Genomic DNA, 23496 nt, shown 5'->3' with positions numbered 1-23496 from the left:
TCTCACAGTCAGCCTCCAAGCTCATCTCATGTGCCTAGTGAGCATGCTGTTCACTATATGAAAAACTCTGGGTAGAAGAAACCCCAGTAGCACCCATACCTTGCATGTCTCAGGAAAGCAGGATGGAAGGAGGTGTTGATAGTGACAAGGTAGTGGGTAGTCTTGAAAGTAGAGTGGAGAGCAGTGTTAAGATCACTTGCAGCCTTTTCTAGCCAGCCCTGTGCCTTGCTGCTAAGCGGGGTCCGTTGCCAGTGCTCGCAAAGGCTGTAATGAGTTTATTTCATGTCGGCTGTGAAAGTGCCCGTCTCTGTCTCGCAGGCACTCAAACAGAGCTGAGACCCATAAACACAAAGTGCAGTGTGTAAATCCCCACAGCCTGACATCTCCCAGCCTGCCCTCTATGGCTTCTGAGCATCTCTTTATCGAGAGAGAGAAGGGAGAGGTGAGATCCTCACTTACCCTCTGAGAAGACATGAATAGCCTGGAGACAATGTGCAGGGCAGCTTCCTCATGGAAGACCACAAGCACTGCACTCTTTATCTTCTCCTGCTTATGCTTGTCTCTGCTCAGTAAGCGTGGTTTTTTTTTTTTCCGTGTCGGTAGCAGACCTCTGTGGAAATATATCAAAAAGTCAACTGTTGTACAGAAGATGATGTTTGTTGTGCAGCAGTGTTCCAAAAAGGTACAGCATGCTAGTGTAAAGTTGCATTCTCTTGGGGATGTTGTCTTTATGCTATATGAGTTGATTTCATTTAGTGCATACAGCTTTATAAACCAAAGATTATGTAGGCACAGGTGAATAAAACCCCCCATAACAAAACAACAATTTTGTGCTTTTGTATATGTTTTACATGCATTGCTACCATTATATTTCAAATGATTTTTTTAGAGGGCAATCCGATATCTCTTTTTTTCCGTATTTAAATATATGTAGATTTCTGCTGTTTGCACTTAAACGTATAAATGATTTCGGTTGTAAGCAGCAGCAGATCAAAAACCGCGTGTGCTCATTCGCTTTGGCTTGTGGTGCTTCACCTCTGACGAATAGGACATCAGATGTGCGTTTTCCATGACGTCAGCCGGCCTAGCTTGCCCTCCTCTCCTGTCCAATCCCCTCCCCTTGATGCAATGCAAAATTCCCCACTTGTGTTCTCTTTCCAAACCCAAGTCGGTGTCTCTACACAAGGTCCCTGTGTAGAGCTGTGTCCTCACAGGGCCTTGGAGTGAGTGGTAGGTCACTGCTTAAAGAAGCAGTGAATGAAAGAGGTGGGAAGAGGTGGAGATGTAGAATGAGAGAGGGGAGTTTCTATCTCTCTCTCTTCTCTGACATGGCTCTGGTCCGGGTTGAGGGATTAGTGTGTGAGGCTCCACCACAGCCTCTTCCTTGGCTTGTTTCCAGATATTATCTTTAAGTGTGAGCTCAACACCAGCCTCTCTTTCTTATTCCCCTCTTCCCTTCCCCCTTCGTGTACGAACTCAGTGGTGTGAGTCATCCCAGGCTGCTCGGGGAGTGATTTAATTGCTCTCTCTCCTCCTCCCTCAACATGCATGTCTCGTAGAGGCCGTCACTGACCCTCTACTTATACAAAAAATACCATCAACCTGTTCGTTGCCACAAAGGTTGGACTGTCTTCTAAGACAGTGCCAATACAAACTCTAGAAATTTGCTCAGTTATCCCCATTGGTGGTGACAGAATGCCACCTGCTTCTGCCACGCTTTGGTGTGATAACCCTTCTGTATTGTGTAGCCATGCTGAGTGAATGTGTGCACAGTATAGGGAGATAGAAAACACCCACAACAACAGTAGAGCTTTTGTAATCACAGAAAAAAAGCCTCCTGCCATTTTCACCTTGAGGATAAGAGAATTGTTGTGACTGGCACTTTGTTGGTGCAGACACTCTGAGGTAATACCAACTCATTAACCTATGACACAGATATGATGGTCTTCTGTAAGAGAAACAGTTTTGTGCTTTTGCTTTTATGTTACTGTTTTTGCTTTATGCAGCGTGTCCTTCACTGTAACTTTTTTACTTGGGTAAAAACACAGAAACCTCATTGTGTTTTCAGTTTTAGCCATTTATATGCAGTTGTATTCTGCATACAAGAGATTCTACTAGCATAAATCGACGCTTTTTTCCTGTCCTCATCTGCAGTTGAGAGGTAATCCAGTAGGTGGCACTGTTCCTGCAGAGGAGCAGGGTATTGGGGGGTGTAATGTGGAGGCCACCTTGCTGGGATTGGCTGAATGTGATTGAAAATAGGTCTGCCTTGACTTGGCAATATCCATCCATATATGAACCCTCTCAGATGAAAGACTTGTTTGTTGTTAATAGGCAAAGTAATTACTGCACCTCTGCAGCAGTCAAATATCCTTCATAGCAAAGTGATTCAACATTGACATTGGCTGTGAGATAGACAGAGCTCAAAAAGGGGTGCTGAGGCTAAAATGACGCTGTGATTATAACAATTAGAGAGCCTGAGCATAGAGTGTATTGCTCCAGGGGCCGACTGGCTTTTTTTCTCTCCTGTGATGCTGATGAGTGTCTCAGAGTTGTATAACAGCAGACAGGGATCAATGGAGAATGCTGACTCTTGAGAATACCATGGATGTACTTTAGACTGCCTGCAATGGCTACTAATCCACAATGATTATGCTGTGTCTTTGTGCTTGGCCTAGTCTAGACAGACAAAATGCATACATACAGATGCACAGCCTCTGAGTACGAAGCACAGTCACTTTTTACTCTCCAAAAACACACGTTTCTGCATTTATGTTCCACCGCTATCACCACCAAAGTCTTTTTAGATTTAACTAACATTTAACCTAAAGCTATACTGATGTTGTTGCTTCCGTTGCTGAGTTTCAGCACACTGAGCCATCGCCAGGAGGCAAGGCCTATAGGAACACAAACAAAGTCCTAATGCTTACCTCCAGATCTCCACTCTTCATCCCCCTCTCGCCTTCATCTCGTCTCGCCTTTTCTATGCTACTGTGCTGCCCAAAGTGGATGTTTCAGTCACAGCATCCATTTCAAAATGCAGCATTGATTTCATTTTCAAAGACATTCACATTTGAGTAGGTGTCAGTCTTTCACATTTGAACACTGAATTAATACTGTGATTCAGTGAATACTTTATGTTTATACTACACATGAGCCAAATAGTCTTTAATAATACTATTTATTGTTTATTTTAGGCTAGCCAAGGGGCAAAGAGATAATGCTTGGCATGCATGATTGGCATAGTAAAGGCTTCTGACTACAGATGTCTGCTGGAAAAATGTCCAAAAGTATATTTAATAAATTAATTTTTTTTCTGTTGCTGACAGAATACAACATTTCTTTACAATACTGGTATTTTTCCCAGTGTTTTCTTTTTATTTATACTCATGTAATGCTTGTTCTTTCTTATAGCTGTATTGGAACTGAATGTCCCAGAGCAGCCAGTTGTGGCGTTGCACTCCAGTGATGTGGTACTCAGCTGCTCCTTTAACCACACCAACCCCTTCAACCTGTCCGATCTGAGTGTCTTCTGGCAGTTGACAGACACACAACGCAGTGTGCATAGGTACTTGGAGGGACACGACCAGCTGGCAGACCAGGCAGAGAGATTCGCCAACCGTACCAGACTGTTTCCCAACCAGCTGGGCCTGGGCAATGCTTCACTCCTACTAAGCAGGGTGGTGGTGGCTGATGAAGGCAGCTATACCTGCTTTGTGAGGGTGCAGGACTTTGGCAGCGCTGCTTTGCTGCTGCAGGTGGCTGGTAAGTCAAGCTGTGATGTCTGTGACACATTAAAATGCACAAAGTGTGAAAAGTGTTTTTCAAGATCGATAAATGCTATATTCTACATTCGTGGTGTAATGGAATCATAATTTCCGTAGGGATTAATGAAGTATTCTCATTCTGATTCTTGAATTAGGCTAAAGAAATAGAGTTGCACATTTTTATGAATTCACCTTGATCTAGTATCGCTAACAACAACTACATAATGAGCATATATGCACCAGTTAAATATAATCAATTTAACTTTCGTACAATTAACTTCTTTGGGATAAATTCCTTTCTCAAGATGTAAATAGTTTCCTCTGGGCTATTAAGCATTGATTTTGGTCAAACATTGATTCTGTCATCATTATCTGATGACATTGATTATTAGCCGTTGTTATGGTCAATCAGCCATCGCTAACATCTTCTCTTCTGGGTAACCACACATCCCACTTTGACAGCAGGGATTCTTCTTTTTATTTGTAGTGGTACTTTGTGCCTTTCATCCCTTCTCACATTTCTGTATCTGTTATGAGTTTGTTTCTGTTTTATGCATCAGGCAGTGCTAATGAATATGTTTCATATGTATTCTTTTTTTCCCCTCTGCCGGGGAAAGGGACAGCACTGCCTCCAACGGTGACAAATTGGTTTCATTTTATGCATTAGAATGATAGGTATTCTATTTTTAGCCAGCATTTAAAGTAACACTGCAGATTTCCTTCAGCTGCGCTGAAAGAAAATGAATGGAACTCTCAACGGAAATCTGTCAGTCAAATGGACAGCTGAGGAAGTTAGTGTGTGCCACACTATAGCCGTCTTCGTATTGAGAGTCCACTTTTCAAAAAGCAGCACAAACTTATTTCATCTCGCCCTCAGCTCCACCCCATTGTTTGTTGTGCAATGATTGGTTCTGGGAATACAGCAGCCTCTTTCTTCGCCACCTCTGTACTCATGCTTCAGCTCAAGGGATTGGAAAAGCGTGATTCTAGCCGAGGCTGACGACTCACCCCTCACCTCCACCCCTCTACACTCTTTTCTGTGCCATAGGCTGAGTCGTCTCAAATCTCTCAGCATGGCAGTTTTCTCCCAGGCCTCCTCCTCACTCGCTTGCACTATATTTTTCTTTCTGGGAGTGGCTCAGTGCTTTGGGTCTCCAGAGAGAGTGGCGTTAGAGTGTAGAGATGCAGCATCAGGATGTGCCGCAGATGCTGTCTGTGGGATCTTAAGCACTGTGTTATGCTAAGCTCCCTAAATATAATTAAGAATTTAATGGGAATCATGTCAAACAGTTCCCAGGGTGACACTCACTGCAGAGAATCTAAAACTAGTGAATTCAGTATGGCTCTGCTGCTCTCTTATCCCTATTCTCACCTGTCTTTACTCATCCTAGTCCTCTTTTTTTCTTCACTCCCTCCTTCAGTCCTAACCCATATCTTATCTTTCTTTGTGTGCACATTTTTTTCCCCAGCACCCTATTCCAAGCCCGTGGTGACTTTAGAGCCTCAATCCAACCTGCGGCCAGGTGATGAGGTTGCCCTGACTTGTGTTTCCTATGGTGGTTATCCTGAGGGTGATGTCATATGGCAGGACGCGGGCGGGCGCAACCTGACAGAGAATATCACCACTTCAGTTGTGGCCAATGGAGAAGGGCTGTTTACCGTGACCAGTGTATTAACAGTGGTACTGGAGCCCAACAGTACCTACAGCTGCCGACTGATCAACCCAATACTTGGAGAGGAGGGCTACATCTCCGTTACAGTCACAGGTGGGATTTATAAAAGTTTTCTCATTCATGTGGGGAGCGAACAAGCAAATTCTCATTGGTTTCCAACGTTTTTTAACGTAACCAGCTTACACTGCATTGTTTTTTGTTCATTCATAAATATGTAGCATTTCTTATTAAAGTCTTGTACGCTTTTGTTAATCAATCAATGAGTTGAATTTTCTGCTGTGGATGCTTAACTTTTTTCTCCCTTTCTAAGTCACAGTAATTATATAAAGAAATGAATGAGAAATAATGAAATGTCCAATTATGGTCCAATAAGCATAACCTATCAGTTCTTGTGCATTGTTAAATTAGATCAGTGAGTTATTATTTCCCTAAGCATACTCAAATAGCTATTCAGCAGATAATGAAAGAATGTGCAGTAAGAAGCAATTGGCCTCCCAGCAGCTGTCTGCAGGAAGCATTTGCTAACCAGGGATCAGGATGATGTGCTGTCCTCTCTTTCATTGTTTTATGTAATCTTTAGCAATATGTGTGACAGTACCTGTATGACAGGTCTAATAGTCTCCTACACCCACCCTCCACCACCTACCATCCATGTCCCCCCTGCGCTGCTGGTGTATTCTATGTGTTAAGTGCAAGGAGAGTACCGTGTAAGGTGGGCCAAGGCTGGGTCTCTAATGGGAGCAGCACTGTGTGAAATGGCTCATAAATAAGTAGAGGTGGCCCGAGCCTGCTCTCTGGGCTGAAGCTGGTGCTGGAGCTTGGGTTGTTGAGGCGGAGGTCGAGGCAGAGGTCAGGGAGTGCTGCTCCACTGGGCTGGGAAATGACTGTGCTGTCTGGAAACAGGATGGCCGATTGGCAGGACTGGATGGCTGAGGGAAGGTGGCCTTTCTAACAATTTGGTTGGCCTCTTTTAAAACAGCACAGATAACCAGTCAGAAGTACCATTGGGGGAGTAGAAAGGTATTAAAAACACGGTGTGAATGAAATACGACTGAAGGGAAGTAAAGTAATTGTTAAAATAGTCTGTGGTGGCTATTACCCTTCTCCATTTGCTGGATTGATGGACTATTTCTGGTTTTGCTGAGATAGATATAATAGTGTTATTTTCTTTCACTCCTCTGTTTCCTCTCTACAAACAAAAGTCTTCCATTTTGAAAAATGTTGATGAAGCCTTCTGGGCTAGTGATTTAAAAGGTCATGCAGTTGGTCTTTTTGTTTTTTCTAGGAGAGGCAAGTCAATACCACAACAATATTTTTCTTATTTATTTGCATAGCTTTTATTAATAATACAGCCTGTACATGGGAATCCAGACATTTAAACGTTACAGATTTGTTCCCTGATGGTAAAGCTATTCTTATATATCATTCTACGGTTTTGGTTTTTTCCCCAAACTAAACATCAAAGAAAACCTGTGTCAAGAAACCCAATCAAAGAAGACAACAAAAACCAAAATAGTCCAAAAATGTGTCTGGCTAAAGACTGCGTTGAAACTTGTAACAAACGGAGACAACAAAAGAAGCAAATCCACAAATAAACTAGGGGAACCCTTAATTAAAGCAGTGGTGATTGCAATTTTCAGCAACTGGGTGCACATGAATAAGAGTAATTTCTCAGTAGGAGCGGCAGCACAGCTTGATGATGGCCCAAGTTGTAAGTAAACACACAGAAGATTTATAGTATTTTGTGTGTCACGATACAAGAGGGCTTGTTTGAAATGAAAATGTATTTGCATTTGTTTACAACAGCTGGTGTGTACTTAACAGTTTGTGTAATTAATTCTGACCTAGCAGAACTCTTCTGCTGGAGTAGCAGAGTGTGCCGAGCTTGAGTTGATATTGCGAATGCGCTTGCTGTATACACTTAGGAACAGCACACCACACTCAGGCAGGGATGAATCCTATTATAAGAATGGGTGAAATCTGCTTAAAATTCTAAATGGACTATGAATGTGGGGGAAAAAAAAGAGTAAGAAATAAGAGAGTAAAGAGAGAGCGTGAGAGAGAGAGATGAGAAGAGGTAAAGTGTGAACAAGCATGTTCAAATTTCACACTCTCCCCAGTCTTTGATTGAAAAATTACAATAGTAATACAAATCTCCCCCAGGCAGAACACAAGTTTGACAAGGTTAATTTTGAGAAAATGAACCCTTTACCCAAACTGAGCCAAGCACTATGTAGTCTGGCATGAGCAACATGTTGAGAGTCTGTGTAAAGTGTTCCTTAACACATACTCATACCTCTTTTCCTGTTAGTACAATTTAAACTTCTGCACCATAAACATCTTAACTTCCAACAAAGCATTCACACAGCATATGCAGATATCATCAGACATCTCTGAGACTGTTTTAGCAATGCCCTGCAGAGTGCTGGTCAGCTTTTAAGTTGAGGTCCTGGAGTAGAGAACGTTTTTTGTGTTGCTGGGATATTGATAAATTTGCAGAGTGAAGCACAGATTAGGTGTGGGGAGACCCACAGGAATAGTTGGTATTAATGAACAGTTGAATGATGGAAAGGCGCAGCCTCTGTCCTCAAATGAACCATTGCCTATTTGTTTGCCTGGACAGTGTGCCTGTGAACCTCCCTCCCTTCCCCCTTCTCTTTTCTTGAGGCCGTTCACTGTCTCACACTCGCAACCTATTCTGACCACTTTGTTCTTGTCAAAAACAATTATGTTTTGGGGATCAGCAGTTTGTCTCCTATCATTGTTTTTTTCTGATTTCCAGATCCTTTTCTGAATGTAGAGCTTTAGCAGTGTATCCCATCTTCTGGAGCTGTGTGATTGCTGCAGTTTGTTGTCTGATGGCTGGGTTTCAGGACTGTCACTGAACACCCCCTCCAGCACCACCCCCACTCCGTCTGCTTGCTCTCTCAATGTGAAAGGCACCATTTCCCCGCCATTGCTCTGCTGGCACAGCATTTACAGTGAAAAGTGTGCCGATGGAGATCGAGTGAGGAAAGGAAGGAGATAGAGAGATGATGTAGGGAGATAGAGGGAGCAAGGGAGGCAGAGTTAGGAGGGGTATGAAGTAGATGACAGAAAGTAAGATGGAAACAACAATGTTTGCTGAGCCCAGAGCTGTGGCATTTATGACCTGACACACTGGAGATAGACTTGCAGATGGAATGTGAGGCCATCCCACCCAGCACGGAAAATTTCCTGCTGGATTTTACTATCTTTACACATTTTTCAAGGTTTCATTGGGTAGCAGAGTTAGTTAAAGGTTAGCACTGTTGTTTTGTACACTGCCTGAACAATCATTGGGAAAATGACTATTTTTAACCTCATCATTTTTTTTTCTTTTCTTTTCTTTTTTTTACATTTTCCAACTCTTAATATTTTAGCCATGATTGGGTCTTTTTCAGATTTAATTCAGTAAGTACCCTTATTTGTGTAAAGAGGAATGGAGCAGCCTCTGAGGTGATTACCACCTTATGTTAAGACTTCCATGATCATTAGGCAGCTTCACCGGCTCAACTAAAATTGCCTCAAAACCAGCACCCTACTATATTATTGTGAAAATGTTGGTGTGACCCTAAAAAAGGTTTTGCTGTGGAGCAAAAGTATTAAAGAAAAACTTTTTCTAGAATGTCCTCTGTCAAGTGCTCAAAGGCATTGTGTAGTTCTTTGTAGACCCTAGCTAAGGAAGCTAGGTAAAAGGGCAGTTTACAGTTTCTTAAGTTATTTTATACTGATCCGTGTAGGGTAATTCTTTATTGGTATTTAAATAATCCTTAATATTAGGAGCAGCTTGGTGGTACTTGATCACTTTGATGAAAGACCTAGTGTGTCTTTGATGGTAGGAGAAACTCGATTCCTCTGTGGTTCCTTCGGAGCTCAAGAGAAAACCCACACAAGCACAGCGAACATTTTAACTTCTCTGCCCTGACAGGGGTGGAAACCCAGAATCTTCTTGGTGTGAGACAATGTGCTGATGGCACAAATGGTTGGGATTGGCTTTGTTTGTGTGTGTTTTGCTTGCTTTGCAACAATCGCCAATCTTCTTGCTCGTAAGCAGTACATGACATTTTTTACCATGCATGAACCCTAACTCTAACTAATACTAACCGCCCTTAAATCCCTTTCAGCTCATAATATCTAAAGGATTGCTCAACTCATTTGGCTTTATGAAAGACTCTTATGCAAATACATGCCTGATGGTGAACATTAATGTTTATACCTTAACAGTTTCTTTCTGAGAGTCTTTTCTGGGCAACCCACAAACTTTTGCCTGCAGTGTATCCCCAAGGAGATTGTTTGTTACTGTATAATTGTGAAACAAATGCATACATATTCAACCTTCGCTGGATAAATCAAGGTTAAAAAGTATTTTTAATTGCTATACAAACATTGACCTTTGTCAGGCAGACGGATTCTAACACAGGTGCTAATGGTAAGTGGGGTTTGTGAAAATATTCTGTATTCATTCCACTTAGAAGTATTATTTTACATCATTAGATGTGTGCCAGCTTGCTTCTTACAACTTTTTTCAGTCTGTGTCATTACGTTTTCAAAGCTTAATCCTGGCATCATATTGCCATCTAAATAGCCACCTGCCAGACTCATTCAACCCATAAAACACCCAGCTCTCTGCTGTTTCTAAGACTTTCAATGACTGTTTTCTCAGAATGTTGTCATATACGTTATTTATTTTCTCCTAGAATCCCTGAAGAAAAAAATTGTGCAGCAGTTTGAAACATTAATGTATCTCAAATTGAAGTAAAAGCATTGCTGTACTCCAGTTGCTAAAGGGCTAAACAGAAAGATGCAGTATCTGCTGCTTTAAAGTTTCTCTCATTAGAGTAGCTGTTGTGGTGAAATGTAGTAATTGCAATTATTCATGACATATTTTACAAGCATGTTTGCATCTTACTTCAGTAGGATCTCTTATCAAAAGCTCTGTCCGTCAATGTTGGGGGAATATTTTGCCCCAAATCAAGGTTTTGCTTCTAGATTCCACAACAAACCACTGTGTTGGCCCTGGTTCTCTGTTGAACAAAGTCTAATTTAAATGCAATTAACAGAGCCGTCAGAGAAACAGAAAAAAAACCCAGTATAAATGAATCTGTTGTCAGCAGAGCAGCAAGCAAGCAAGTTTCTCGACTGTATTAATTAGTGTCCAGTGCACAAACAGGCCTTCTTCCTCTTGCTGAATGTATGCTCTGTGTTATCTGCAGCCCAGCTAGGGAAAACAACCCAATAGACAGATGAAGTAATGTAGGCAATCTAAAATAAATTCAGGTAGGCAGCAATGCACCATTGTAAGCACATTAATTCCTATCAGGATTATTAACTCCAGGCCACTTGCTGCTGTCAGTGCTCTAAGACGTCCTCTTCTGGGCCTTCAGTATAGGAAATTTTATCCCTGTATTATGGCCCAGGCAATGTTATTTGTCATGGTCCCAGTACTGTTAGCAGCTCTGAGGGATTGTTGGGTTATATTCCGTTGTGGGCAGTTGCTGATCTGTGTGGTTTTGCAAAGCTTTTGGCATTGTCAGGTTGTCAGAATGTTTTTCTTTGCTACAATTAAAAGCAACACTGACCTACAGTCAGGTTTCTGAGCTTTTGGGCAATAACACATTTGTTGTAATTGTGACTCTGGTCATCACCACAACTGATTTGAAATGAAGCAGTCGAGGTGATATAACAGTTACCCATTTTTACATTTTTCATAGGCTGAATAATAATTGGAAACTTGACTGATATGCAGTACCGTGGCCATGTGTGACCTGGCTTTTTCTTATTTAATGACAAATTGAGGAAATAAACTGGTGTGAAATTATTTCCAATTGTTCAATTTACCTTTGATAGGGCTTTCTATAAACTCTCAGTATGTTGACCAGAGAGGTGCTACAAAAGAAGCTGTCATTGTGGCGAAAAGAAAACAGACCAATTTAGAGCAATGGCAAAAACTTTAGGAGAGGCCAAATCAACAATTTGGCACAGTCTTAAAAAAAGAAGAAATACTCTTTTCTATTTGATCAAGAAATACCCCTTTACAGACAAGTAAGGACACTTGTTTAGGCATGTCATTGTCAAGTCCACAAACAGTGCATTCATGAATGTAATGAGGGTTTACCTGTCAGTGGTAGCACTCAAGAACAGGAAGTAGACTTTGCTAGTAAACATCCAAAAGGATTCTTTAGACAAATGAAGCCAAGATGAACTTGTACCACCGTGATCACATGAGAATATTATGGGGATGGGAAGGAAGCATTCATAATTCAGAACATATCAAATCACCTATCAAACATGGTAAAGGTAGACTTGGCTTTGTATGTCTGCAAATGGCTCAGCAGTGTTAACTGTTGATAGAAGCTGAAGCATTTTTGCTTCTTTGGTTAAATGCTACTAAGCTAGTAGACCAGCAATTCATTATGTATATTACTTCACTTTTTTATAGTGGTGATATAGAAAGGCAAAATTCTGAAAATTGTAAACTGTCCAAAAAGCTTAGGACCCTGGCTAGAGCATTTCTTACTACATAGGGAATTTTTCCTCTCTTTTATGTTCAGTATTTTATCTTCTAAGAACAGTTTCTGTCTATGTGCATTTACACACAGACTACATTAGTGAATGAATGTGTCTAGTTTCTACAAGACTACACCTCTCAGTTTTTATTTTGGTCTTCTGTATTTAATCAAAACGGGGTCCAGCTTTGGCATTGTACCAACACAGTATGACGTTAGCCTCTGCTGCCTTCCCACAAAGTAGAGGTTGACATCTTTATGTCTGTCTCTCTATGTCTACCCTCGCTTTTCTTTTCAGGACACTGTATTTATGATGGTAGTAAACACACAAAAGTCCTCTTTTGTTATTGATCGATTTCATTTTGATTCGGACTCATAGCATGGACTATCATTGGGACCAGTCGGGCCCTGCAGTGTACATTTCACACAGCTCCCTGTAAATCCTGTAAGAGGGATTGGTTTCGGGAGGTCTGGCATCTGTCTTGGCTTCACGATATGAAATCATATTAGTTTCAGCTTTTTAGAGTTGCTGGGAGAATAACCACCAACGAATGACTGGGCACACCTTCAAAGTTTGGTTATTTAATTATTCAGCCCATTTATTTGATGTTTAAACTCTGCACCTGATAACACTATGAATTATTGTCCTGCAAAGGATGTTTGCAACCTCAGTAAATTGCTTTGTTCTGTGCATGCAAGCAGTCCAAATTAGTGCCTGGCAACACACAAAAACCATTGTCTAGCGCTATAATGTGTTTTCAATTAGGAGTCGTTGAGAGATTTAGCTTATTCTCGGGATAGGTGACTCTTTTCTTCAATAGCTCTAGAGAGCAGTAATTGATTGCCAAGTGTGAAATGGAAGTTAAGAATGGACTGAGTGTGGCTGTGTCCCAAAGGAGAGTGGTTTTGAGCAAGCATATGCTGGACTCGCTCACCTCTCTTTGTACTGACAGCTCAACTTGAAACTACGTAAGCACCCGCTGACTCACTGCATGAAAAGAAACGCACCTATTACAGAGCCCTTTATTTCAACCCCTAGTGTCAAATATCACAGTAATAACTGTGATTAAGCCATGCTGTGGCCGTGCTCCTTATGATACCAGTTTGAATGGACAGTAGTTCAGCATGACTTACATCCCCTTCACGTTGCATTAATATCTTCCTGCTGGCTTGGAGTTTGTAGCCATGCCTGTCTCCCTATTGCCTGACAACTTGCAGCTCATTACAGACAAACTGTCCACAAGGAAGCAAACTCGCTCCACTTACCTTATTAATATTGTCAACTGTGTTTAATTTCATCACTTGGCCTTCTCATGTGTGATGCCGCAGTAAGTGCAACTCTTTGTCAGTGGCACAGACAGCTCAGTGACCCACACCACAAGAGTCTGTCATATCTATAATGTATCTGTCTCCACACTTTCAGTCAGTGACTCTGCCGGAATAAGAGTGATGCTATTTGTTGGGTTATTTTCCAAATGTGGCTGTTAGAGGGGTCAAGTGAAACCAAACAGGGTTTGGATCGTTCACTGTACTATGAGTGTGTTGTGGAACCAGGAACTTCCAAGCTATGTCCAAAGGTAGCAAAATCCACTTACAACTGAAAATATTGTTTGATAGGTATTTAACTTTAAAAGTGATTTTCTGATTGGACATAAGGCTTTGTACAAAGACAAGCAGAATGGCCAAAACTGCAGCCATATCTGATTTTTATTTTACAGTTCAGATATGAGAGTGGTGTCTAGGCAAGATTAATTTAATACATGTAAGCTATCTGTATCATAACAATACTAATATACATTACTGTAAACATTTGGAATGCCAAATTTTCAAGTTTTTCATTTTATTTAATTTGGCTTGTGAAATGAAAAAAACAAACAAACAAAATAAATAAGCACTGCATACATTTTCAGTGTACTATCTTTATATAAAAAAAATTAAACAGAACTCTAGCATGCTGTTTTGCTTACTACTGGTACAGTTAATTAATCATGTTCCAGTCCATCCAACCTCTGTGGGCAACTTCTCATTTTCTCATATACATTTAGAGGCTTAAGCTTTTGGACAGTTACATTTTCCTTTTCTCTGTCCTCCACCACATGTCAAAAACATAGTTTTTGATGGTAGCCCTTAGAGGTAAAATACATTGTAACTTGAGGAAAAAACAGCAAATGCAAAAAGTGGCGCAAAAAACTCAGTGGAAGTTGAATAAAACACAACTGAAATAGACAAATGCACAGCACAAGCTAATTTAATAAATATGTAAATATATACACCAGCAGTAACTGAGACAATTGTTTTTATGAAGTTTTCTTTCATCAACTCACCTATATCACATTCAGGTGTGTAGAGATTTTGTATCAGTGATATTACATTTCGTATTATAGGATGTTGTTTATATACCTGCTAAAATACATTACAAGCACACTGATGACTGATGTCCTTGGAATTCTTTATTCCGCCAATTCTGGGTAAAGTTATTTGACATAAAGTGATGACACCGTTGACCAGATAATGTAAGTGTTTATAGGTATGAAATATGTGCTGCTTCACCAACTATGACTTACTTCCAGAGATGAAAGTAAGTGTGTCCTGTTTTGTATTGTGAACCATGAGAAGAATTAGTGCCGGTACTCCAAAGCAGGAAAAGAAGCTGTCAAGGTTACAGAGTAAAATAGGATTCAAGTTGTAATCCTGAACATTGTAAACCTGCCATTGATTCTTCAACAGTGTCTTAAAATGTTTTCCCTGTATTTCCTTGTTATTTATCATGTACTTCAAAGCGAGGGACAGACAACCTCAAAGACGACAGCGGTGTGCTTTGTAATGGATTCAAATATGATTTAAAAAAAGAGGAAAACAAAGGACAAACTCATTTTAACATTTGCTTCAAGGTCTTTCTGTCGTTTAGGTGCAGTGATGGTAGGAGCCTTGTTCACTGAGTTCAGATTACATCCATTTGGTTTGCTGATATAATCTGTCAAGTAGCGAGACTAATAGATAAGAAACTAATTTGTTCCTGTTGCGATCGTGCTTCTGAATAACATGATGCAATTTTTTTTAAATTCATTTTTTATTTTGTTTTGTTTTGGGGGGGTTTTTTGTATAAATTGTTTGTGTGTAGACGGTTGACGATGATTGTATTTGCTGCTGGCTGTTCAACAAATTGCTTAAAGAGGGTTAAAAAGATTATCTTGACCTTGACCTATAAAGATGTATTCTGTAACTGAAAAAAGAAGAATACAATCAAAAACTAAGTCCTGGTAGAAGTAATCATCATCCATTCTGTAGTACATGTGCCATCAAACCAGGTATACAGAATACATTGGATGCATTGACACATTACCGGCCTCATATAGTAGTTGTGACTCAATCCTTTCTCAGTGTTTTTGCACATCCCTGAGCAAATTATATTCACCTGTAATTATAATTAAGCCCTAGTGTAAGTGCATCTTGTCAGACTGTTTGAAAACTTGCACCTATGGTTCTCAAGACATTCATTGTTCTACAGAAAGAATATTGTCTCAAAGTCATGCCCCAACTGAGTTTGTTTTTATTTATTAAGAAAATGCTTGCTTAGCATAGCTGCTGTTTATAGCAGTGACCTGGTTCACATAGTCACACCTGGGAATGACCAGTGTTCTCATATGCCAGTAACTGAGCTGGGGTGAGCTTTAGGAGATAATACAGTGCTCAAGGACAGTTAAACATACTTTTCTGTTTTCTAACTTTTAAAAAATGAGCAAAACTTGGTGTTTATTCATTTTCATTTTTTCTTTCATCATTGTCGCGCTTTTCCTTGTCTTCTTTTCTATCTGTTGATAGAAAAAAGGGATTTATTGACATGTTAATTATGATCAGTCAGTTTCAGATTTAATCTGGTTTGACTCTGACTTTTTCAGAACTTACTTCAGTTGTTTTGTGCCCCCAGTGTAGATATTCTAAGGTGAATGAGAGAATAATTGTCCTCATTTGTGCATAAGAAGGCATTGTTTAGTTATAATATATTCGTTTTGTGGAAAGGCTACCCTTGTGGGACATTAGTATGAACATATTGTCCCTGACTCGTTTCTCAGCCAGAGGCTGAGCATTTTCTCAGGCTAAATAACTTAGCTACACACAAGTTGTGAGACTGTGATTAGCTAAATTCCACTGAGAGAGACAGATTTACAGAGCCATTTTTTCAGTCTGTCCAAGATACCGTATTTTAAAAGTGCTGGAAGGAGACAAAGTATATTTAAGCAATAAGCCATGAGAAGCTGAACTTGACAGTGATTTTGGAACAGCTTAAAGGCATTGTTAGAGACTCTTCTAAAAGAACTGTCAAAGCAAAGCCTGGAGTAGCTTTTTGCTTTTGTCAAATGACTGCAGTAAAGAAAGAATGTAAGTGTGCCAAAATGTTATATTTTAATGTGATTTTAGTCATCAATAATGACACTCTTACCAATGTCAGTGCCGACTTTTGGCTACAAAGTATTTTACAAGAACTTCAAACACAGTCAATGAAAAGTGAATGAAGGGACTGTTTTATGTTTTAGACTCAATAAATGGCTAGATTTTCTAAGACAAACTATATTGATTTAGAAGAGCTCTTAATGGACATGGTGAAGCTGTTTTACTGTTTAACAGCCTAAAATATTTGAATTGTTTTCTTTTAATCATTTCCTGCCAGCTTCCACACTGCTTTATTATTTATTATTTAAGCTATTTATTGCTGAGTTAGTGTTGAGTTGGCGAGGTATTATCATCACCCTGTTGGTATGGCGGGCGAGCGTCATGAACACCCAAGACTGTGAATGCGATAACTCACTACAACGGACACAGGATTTTGAAAGCTCTTGGACAATCTCAGTGACCTTGAACCTCTGACCTTGACCAAGGTCGGGTTTTCTGAAAATCCCATGAACGTGATAACTCATGAAACAAGTTGCCATAGGTCATAGGTGCATGTGTAATAATCTCAAGTTTAAATCCCAGTGACGTCAACGTCAAGGTCAAGGTCAGAGGTCAAGTTTGACAAAAATCACAGAGGAAATTTTAAATTTATAGGTGCATCTATTATGAGGCTGAATGAACAGCTGAGCAACGGGAAGATGCGCAGCAAAGGACCTGGGCTGCATTCAAACCCTCTGTAATAGTATTACATAGAGGCCACGTGCTCCCTCCAAGGCTATGTGTCCTCTTTGCTGTCTGCTTTAACTAGTGGATGTTGAATAAATAAATATGTTGTTGTTCCTTTGAGGACACATGGGTTTAAAAAAAATATGTTAATGTTTAAAATGTGCTATCCCTTATAGCACCAGTGCTGTCATGTATATAGTACTCAGTAGCTAAATCTGATCTTTGACTTGCCTAAAAGCAACAAGATTTGTTATATTTTTTCTAGACTAGGTAAAATGTAGTTTAATCACTGAAGGAATTTTGGTTGTTTTCATGAGATAAATGAATAACACAAATAAGCTGACCTGCATCAGCATCCGAGTCCAGCCTAGCTCGAGTGCTTTGAGAATATTCATCTGTCTCTTCAGTAACCACCAAAGACTGCAGCACAGGAAAATGAGAAATGCTGTTTTATAATGAGAGCCCTAGGCAGAGACATACAGAGACATGTCTTTAAAAAAATCTATCATTATATATTCTCCTAGTAATACTGCAGTGGGAGAAGCATACTAAGAAGTTGTGCTCTTTGAAGCGGTCCAGGCAGTGCTTTAATGTTTTGGATAGAGCTTACGTTGCTTTGTGATACAGGGTTAAGCTTACATCCTGTCATTTTTTATTCAGAGATGTTGTCATGTAAGCAGAAACCATTCCTGATGGTTTGAACTATGGCTTTGTTTCATCATAAACAAACATTGATACTTTAAAATCTCTGCCTCACTTTTTCAAAGTCTAACCAGAGGATGCTAGACAGAATCAATGATGACTGAGTGAAAGTTTTCCAAGTGATATGGCTTTTTTTTTTCTTTCGTTTTTAGAACTTAAGCACACTAGATACAGGATGTAGTGTTCTACAGCTTCTTAACAGTCTAAAGAGATGAAAATCAAATGTGAAAAACCATTACAAAACTAGTGCAGCTACTGGGTATGTTTCTGGCATGAACACTTCGAATGGATGGTTCAATAAGTGTCATGTTGAGGTTCATATACTGAATTATATTTCTCTCCCACTTTGCACTATACTGATGCAACACAGGAGTTGTTTCAGCAATAGGTGTGCACTTTACAGAGTGTCTGCAGAGGGTTTCAGGCTGCAGCTTGTTCTCGGAGCAGTGAGCCGCAGGAATGAGCATCAGGAATCTGGAAATATGGCTCATCCACCATGGAACTTTGACATTTCAGTATTTTGAAATGGAATATTTAATTTTTGTCTGTGTGTCACGTATTATGCATGCAGACGTTCTTGTTATGGTTCCATCTGTTCACTTAATCATCACTTTAAGTGTTTGTTTGTTTTTTTTTCAGTGTATATACAGAGAAAATGCAGAGAAAAACATTTCACTAAGTTATGTATGTCTAAAGCTGCAGTAAAACATGTTTTCATAGTGATAGTGGATTACATTTAATTATGGGAAAAGGTACCATGTGATAACAAGGCATGTTTGATTTGGTTTTATGGTCTGTTTTAGCTTAATGTCATAACTGCCATTAAAATTTTAGCTGGCGATTTAAAAAAAATAATTAAAAAAAATCACTCATTTTGATGTGTCCTAAAACACCATTTCCAAAACATAAAATATGCATAAAATATCCCTAGAAATGTAATGTAATAATTTTACATTTACATTTATTTCCTTATTCATATAATTGAAAATCATACAAAGAAAACATGATGATTTTTATCACTTTTCAAAATACTTATAATCATTTGGATTTCTTTTTAAACAAACAAAGTTTATTATAAAAATAAAAAAAAAAGGGAGGGTCTATGTTGGTCCCAAAGACAGCCTCTATAAAGGTATCTGGTTTCATCAGTAGACACAGAATGGGAAAAGTGTCTTATGCTTGAGTGGGAACATTAAGACTGAACGTTATGCACAGGTAGCAACAACTAGAGAAGGCCGTGCTCATTTCAGTAAGAAAACGCTAAAATCATATTCTGCAAGCAATACATCAACATGGCTCCATTGTACAGGGTGGGCCATTTATATGGATGCACCGTAATAAAATGGGAATGGTTGGTGATATTAAAGTCCTATTTGTGGCACATTAGTATATGTGAGGGGGCAAACTCCTCAAGATGGGTGGTGACCATGGTGGCCATTTAGAAGTCGGACATCTTGGATACAACTTTTGTTTTTTCAATAGGAAGACGGCCATGTGACACATCAAACGTATTGGTAATGTCACAAGAAAAACAATGGTGTGCTTGGTTTCAACGTAACTTTATTCTTTCATGTGCCGGTCTCTCTGGCTTCATCTTCAGTAACTAAAGCGTACCCTCTGTTGGGTTGAGATCAGGTGACTTGGCTGATGAAGAATGTGGCATTTCTTTGCTTTGAGAAACTCTTGAGTTGTTTTTGCAGTATGCTTTGGGTTGTTATCTATTTGTGCTGTGAAACACTGTGCAGAGAGAAAATGTTCATCCTCTTACTTCTATCAGCATTCACATCATCATCAAACGCTACCGATTTGGTTTCATTGGTGGACATGTGCCCATGCCATAGAGTTGCTTCCACTATGTATGATAGTTCTATTAAACATGGCGGTAGATGTTCCTTTTCTCCTTCTCCTACTTTCTGCTTCCTGTTGTTTTGGTATAACCCTACTTTGTTATAGACTCTCTGCATTTCAATTCAAAAATACATACCTCCAACAAAGTGCTCTTGCCTTGGCTAGATGGTTTGAATGGATTTTTCTAAACAAAAGAAAGAATCTGCAGTCATACTCTATCGTTGTCTTTTGTGGCCTTTTTGTATCAGTGAGCTGACCGGTGCATTCATTGTTTTTAAGAATGTACCAAAGTGATGATTCGTCCAGTCAGTTTTTGTTCTCGCTCAGATTTGTTTTCACTTTTAGGCTAATGATAACATCCTTCACTTGCATTAACATCTCTTTGTGCTTCATATTAAGAAAGCCAGTGAAAAGCTGCCAAATGCAAGTTCAGCACTTGGACTCAACCTCAAAACCTTTATTTGCTTGATTTCTCATGAAATAAGGAGGGAATTGGTCTCACATGCCAGTGAACTGCCCAAATAATTTTCGTTAAATCCCTTGAAGTAAAGCTCAATGCCTGCACCTCAAACACATCTTGATTGTTTGATTTAAATGTACTGTTGTGGGTGTACAGAGGCAAAATTTAATAAACCTTGTCACTGACCAATGATTTATGGACCTAACTGTATAATATAAGTGGCTACAGCTTGTTGACCTGCCACCATATAGCTAAAAAAATAATATTGCTACCAAAGAAACAAGATTCAGCTCTTGTTTGTCTTAGTGTTTTAAACCTATTTGCTCTTGGTTTTTTGTATTTTTGTAACATAGCTTTTCTACTATTCCATTATCAACCAGCCAGATACGCTGCTTTGGTACAGATAGTTGTCACTAGTGATTATCTCCTACACATTCTCACCATCTTCAGAGACAGTGATTGTTTTATAGCTAATTAAAAATTTAGACAAGGCAACATTGTAACCTGATTATTGCACTGACACTCAGGGACTGAATCGTGAAGATGGCCTTGTGAAGAAATGAAGCCCCCCACCCCCACCCGAAGGGGGGGGGAAAAAAAAGAAAAAAGAAATCAATAGTCCACTCTGCCTCCAACATCTTAATGCCACTCTCAGAGGAGAGGGATGTGCGGAAGTGATGGACTCTCTGTCAGTTACTAGACATCAGAGGAGTTTTTAATTGAGGCCCCAGCGGGGCAGACAGGGAGACAGGAAATGCTGAGAAGAGCGTTAGCCTGGCCCGTATTAGATGACATGGGAAGGCCGTTTGTGAGACAGTGTTCACACGCTTTTGTTCCTCTGCTATGCTAAGGCTGCACACTATATTACAATTTTTATTATAGTACAGCAATGTGCAAAAGTCTTGAGCCCCCTCTCATTTCTTGCTCTCAAGGGCATTGGCTGCTTTTTCACTGATTTTTAGTCGAGTCCTTGAACTTGACCATTTTCAAAGGAATTTGTTTTTGTTTGTTTGTTTGTTAAAGGACTTAATGATCCATAGGGTAATTGTTCATGCATACAAAATGCACCTAACTTAACACTGTTATGTTTACACGTAACGGATAACAAACTTATTTTAAATTACATTTCTAGGAACTTTGTTACTGGGAGCATGTCAAAAAAACACATTTGTTCCCATTTTCATAGTCAACTCTACCAAAATGCCAAAGATAACTCAGTTTGATAGACATAAAATAGTATTAATGAGGTAATCCCTTAAGAACTGTTAGCTGGACACTAGGTAAATATAGCCATGGACCTGAAAGATGCAGTTAACTTTTCACTTGATCCATCTACTTTTTGCTGAAGCCTCATCCGAAATGGTCTCGGTGGAAAGATTGCTGTCAAGATTTGGTCAGGAGAGAGGCAAAACAGTGAGTGCCTACAGCCATTTGTATAACATGGTGCAGGGGCTGTGACAGTTCAGGGCTGATTTTTGTGTTTGGGATTTTATTAAAATTGATAAAAAAGTGCCCTTAGATTTTTATTCGACTTTGCAATACCATGTGGAAAACATCTAATCAGCGACAACGTCATTTTTCAGAGTGACAGTGATCTCAACACTCAAACTGCAGTAAAAGCATATCTGGACAGAAAAACACACAATGGAGCACTGTCATAGATTTTCCTCCCCAGAACCTGAACCTCAACATTATTGAAGCAGCTGTGGTCTCTGTGCAAACATCAGAACTGTGTACCTTTTTTAATAGTTCATGTTTTTTTAATTGAATAGGTTTCAAATGCAGGGTAGACAATGTGCACAGAATTGTTTGTATACATTTTTTAGCTAAAGTTTAACTTATCATCACATTAAACGTTGTTCTAGTTTACAGTAGTTGTGGAGGTTAGCTCCATGCTGGTTAAAATTAAGAGCTCATCGCATCCTGTAGCCAGTAGAGTGTGTGCGTGTGTTTATATCCATGCAGTGTGCTTCACAAAACCTCTGGTTTGGGATTTCATTTTGGGTAAAAGGCTTGCAAGTGTGTTTCATGTACTATGAATCCTGTTTTTTCACCATGTCCTTCCATGGCTGACTTGTCTTATCATTAGGACAGGGACTCGGTCAGCAGTGTCTTGTGCCTTGTGGTTTTTCTTTTTACACCAGTGCAAGGGTTGTTCATGTCACAGCTGGGTCACATTCTCAAACATCCCACACACTTACTGACATGCTACCTCATGGTTTGCGTCTCTCTGTTAAGCCGCCTGAGTCTGTTTCTTCACCCACCATTTTCTTTGCATGCAAATGTTCATTTTTTTATTGTAAAATGCAAGTGTATGCTTACTGGTTAACATCCAGTAAGCCATTTAAGATGCTCACTGTGCTCTTTGATGTGACATTTAAATTCCATTCTGCACCAGAACAAATAAGTGTATCCAAATCCACATCAGATAGTGTCTTTACCATTCTGAAGTTTATTCTGGTTATACTGTGCACCTCTACCCCAGGCCATTGTTTATATATGCCAGCACAGAGCTATTACGCATCCTCGCACCTCTCTGTCTGTAACGTACCCTCTGCATTACTAACACGACAGCCGTGCAGTTGGCTCTGAGCTGTATATTCAGTTAATTAGCCCCTCTACTGGGTATGGGATTACCTTCAGCTGTAAAGATGAGAAAATTCACGCTAACCTTGCCCCTGGCATATATGAGCAAGACTTGAAATAATTTCTCTGTAAATACTTGTGACTTAGTTTCCCTATGCTTTTCCCATCAGACAGTTCAGTAACATTCATTGTACTTTTGGCTATGTGTACTGTGGTAAAACTCAAAAATTCTAACAGTTATGAATCTACCTTCTTCCCCTTTTGTTTATATGGTATTGCCATTTTTTTTAAATGCATGTCATTTTGCTCTTTGGCTAACCTTGTTTCACACACAACCCACAGACCAACAGTATAAAACATGGATATCACTTCTGGGCAGAGATGGGCAGTAACGCGTTACTGTAATCTGATTACTTTTTTCAGGTAACGAGTAAAGTAAGGGATTACTATTGCAAAAACGGTAATTAGATTACCGTTACTTTCCCGTAGGAACGCTGCGTTACTAAAACCGTGATTTTTTTTTTTTTTTTTTTTTTTTTTTCTTTTGCGAGAATGTCTCACGACAGTGAGGTAAGCGAGTGCGACGTTCGTGACAACAGCTGTGTGCAGATCAACAGTGCATCATATATCGAGTGCGGGAGAGAGTATGAGCGTGCAGCGTTTAAAGCGTGGAAGTACTGACCTTATTTTGAGTTTGATTCCATAAAAAGTGACAAAAACATTAGTGTCCGTTGTGCGTGGGAAGAAAACTTCTTTTTACAGCGAAAAAACCCCCTAAACTTCCAAGCAAGCACCGAGTGCGCTATGACGTAATG

At 39.7% G+C, this 23496-nt stretch overlaps 1 protein-coding gene across 1 annotated transcript in view; it reads left to right on the top strand.

Moving 5' to 3' along the window:
* cd276 (CD276 molecule) overlaps nt 1-23496 on the top strand; it is a 71718-nt gene that overhangs the window by 13525 nt on the left and 34697 nt on the right. Inside the window, exons 3-4 of the mRNA XM_080884204.1 lie at nt 3415-3765; nt 5237-5533. Of these exons, the coding sequence (XP_080740330.1) occupies nt 3415-3765; nt 5237-5533 (648 nt within the window). The remainder of the gene's footprint in view (nt 1-3414; nt 3766-5236; nt 5534-23496) is intronic.

Source organism: Rhamphochromis sp. 'chilingali', assembly GCF_963969265.1.
Source record: "Rhamphochromis sp. 'chilingali' genome assembly, chromosome: 6".
NCBI lineage: Eukaryota > Metazoa > Chordata > Actinopteri > Cichliformes > Cichlidae > Rhamphochromis > Rhamphochromis sp. 'chilingali'.
This window is presented reverse-complemented; position numbering and strand designations above follow the sequence as displayed.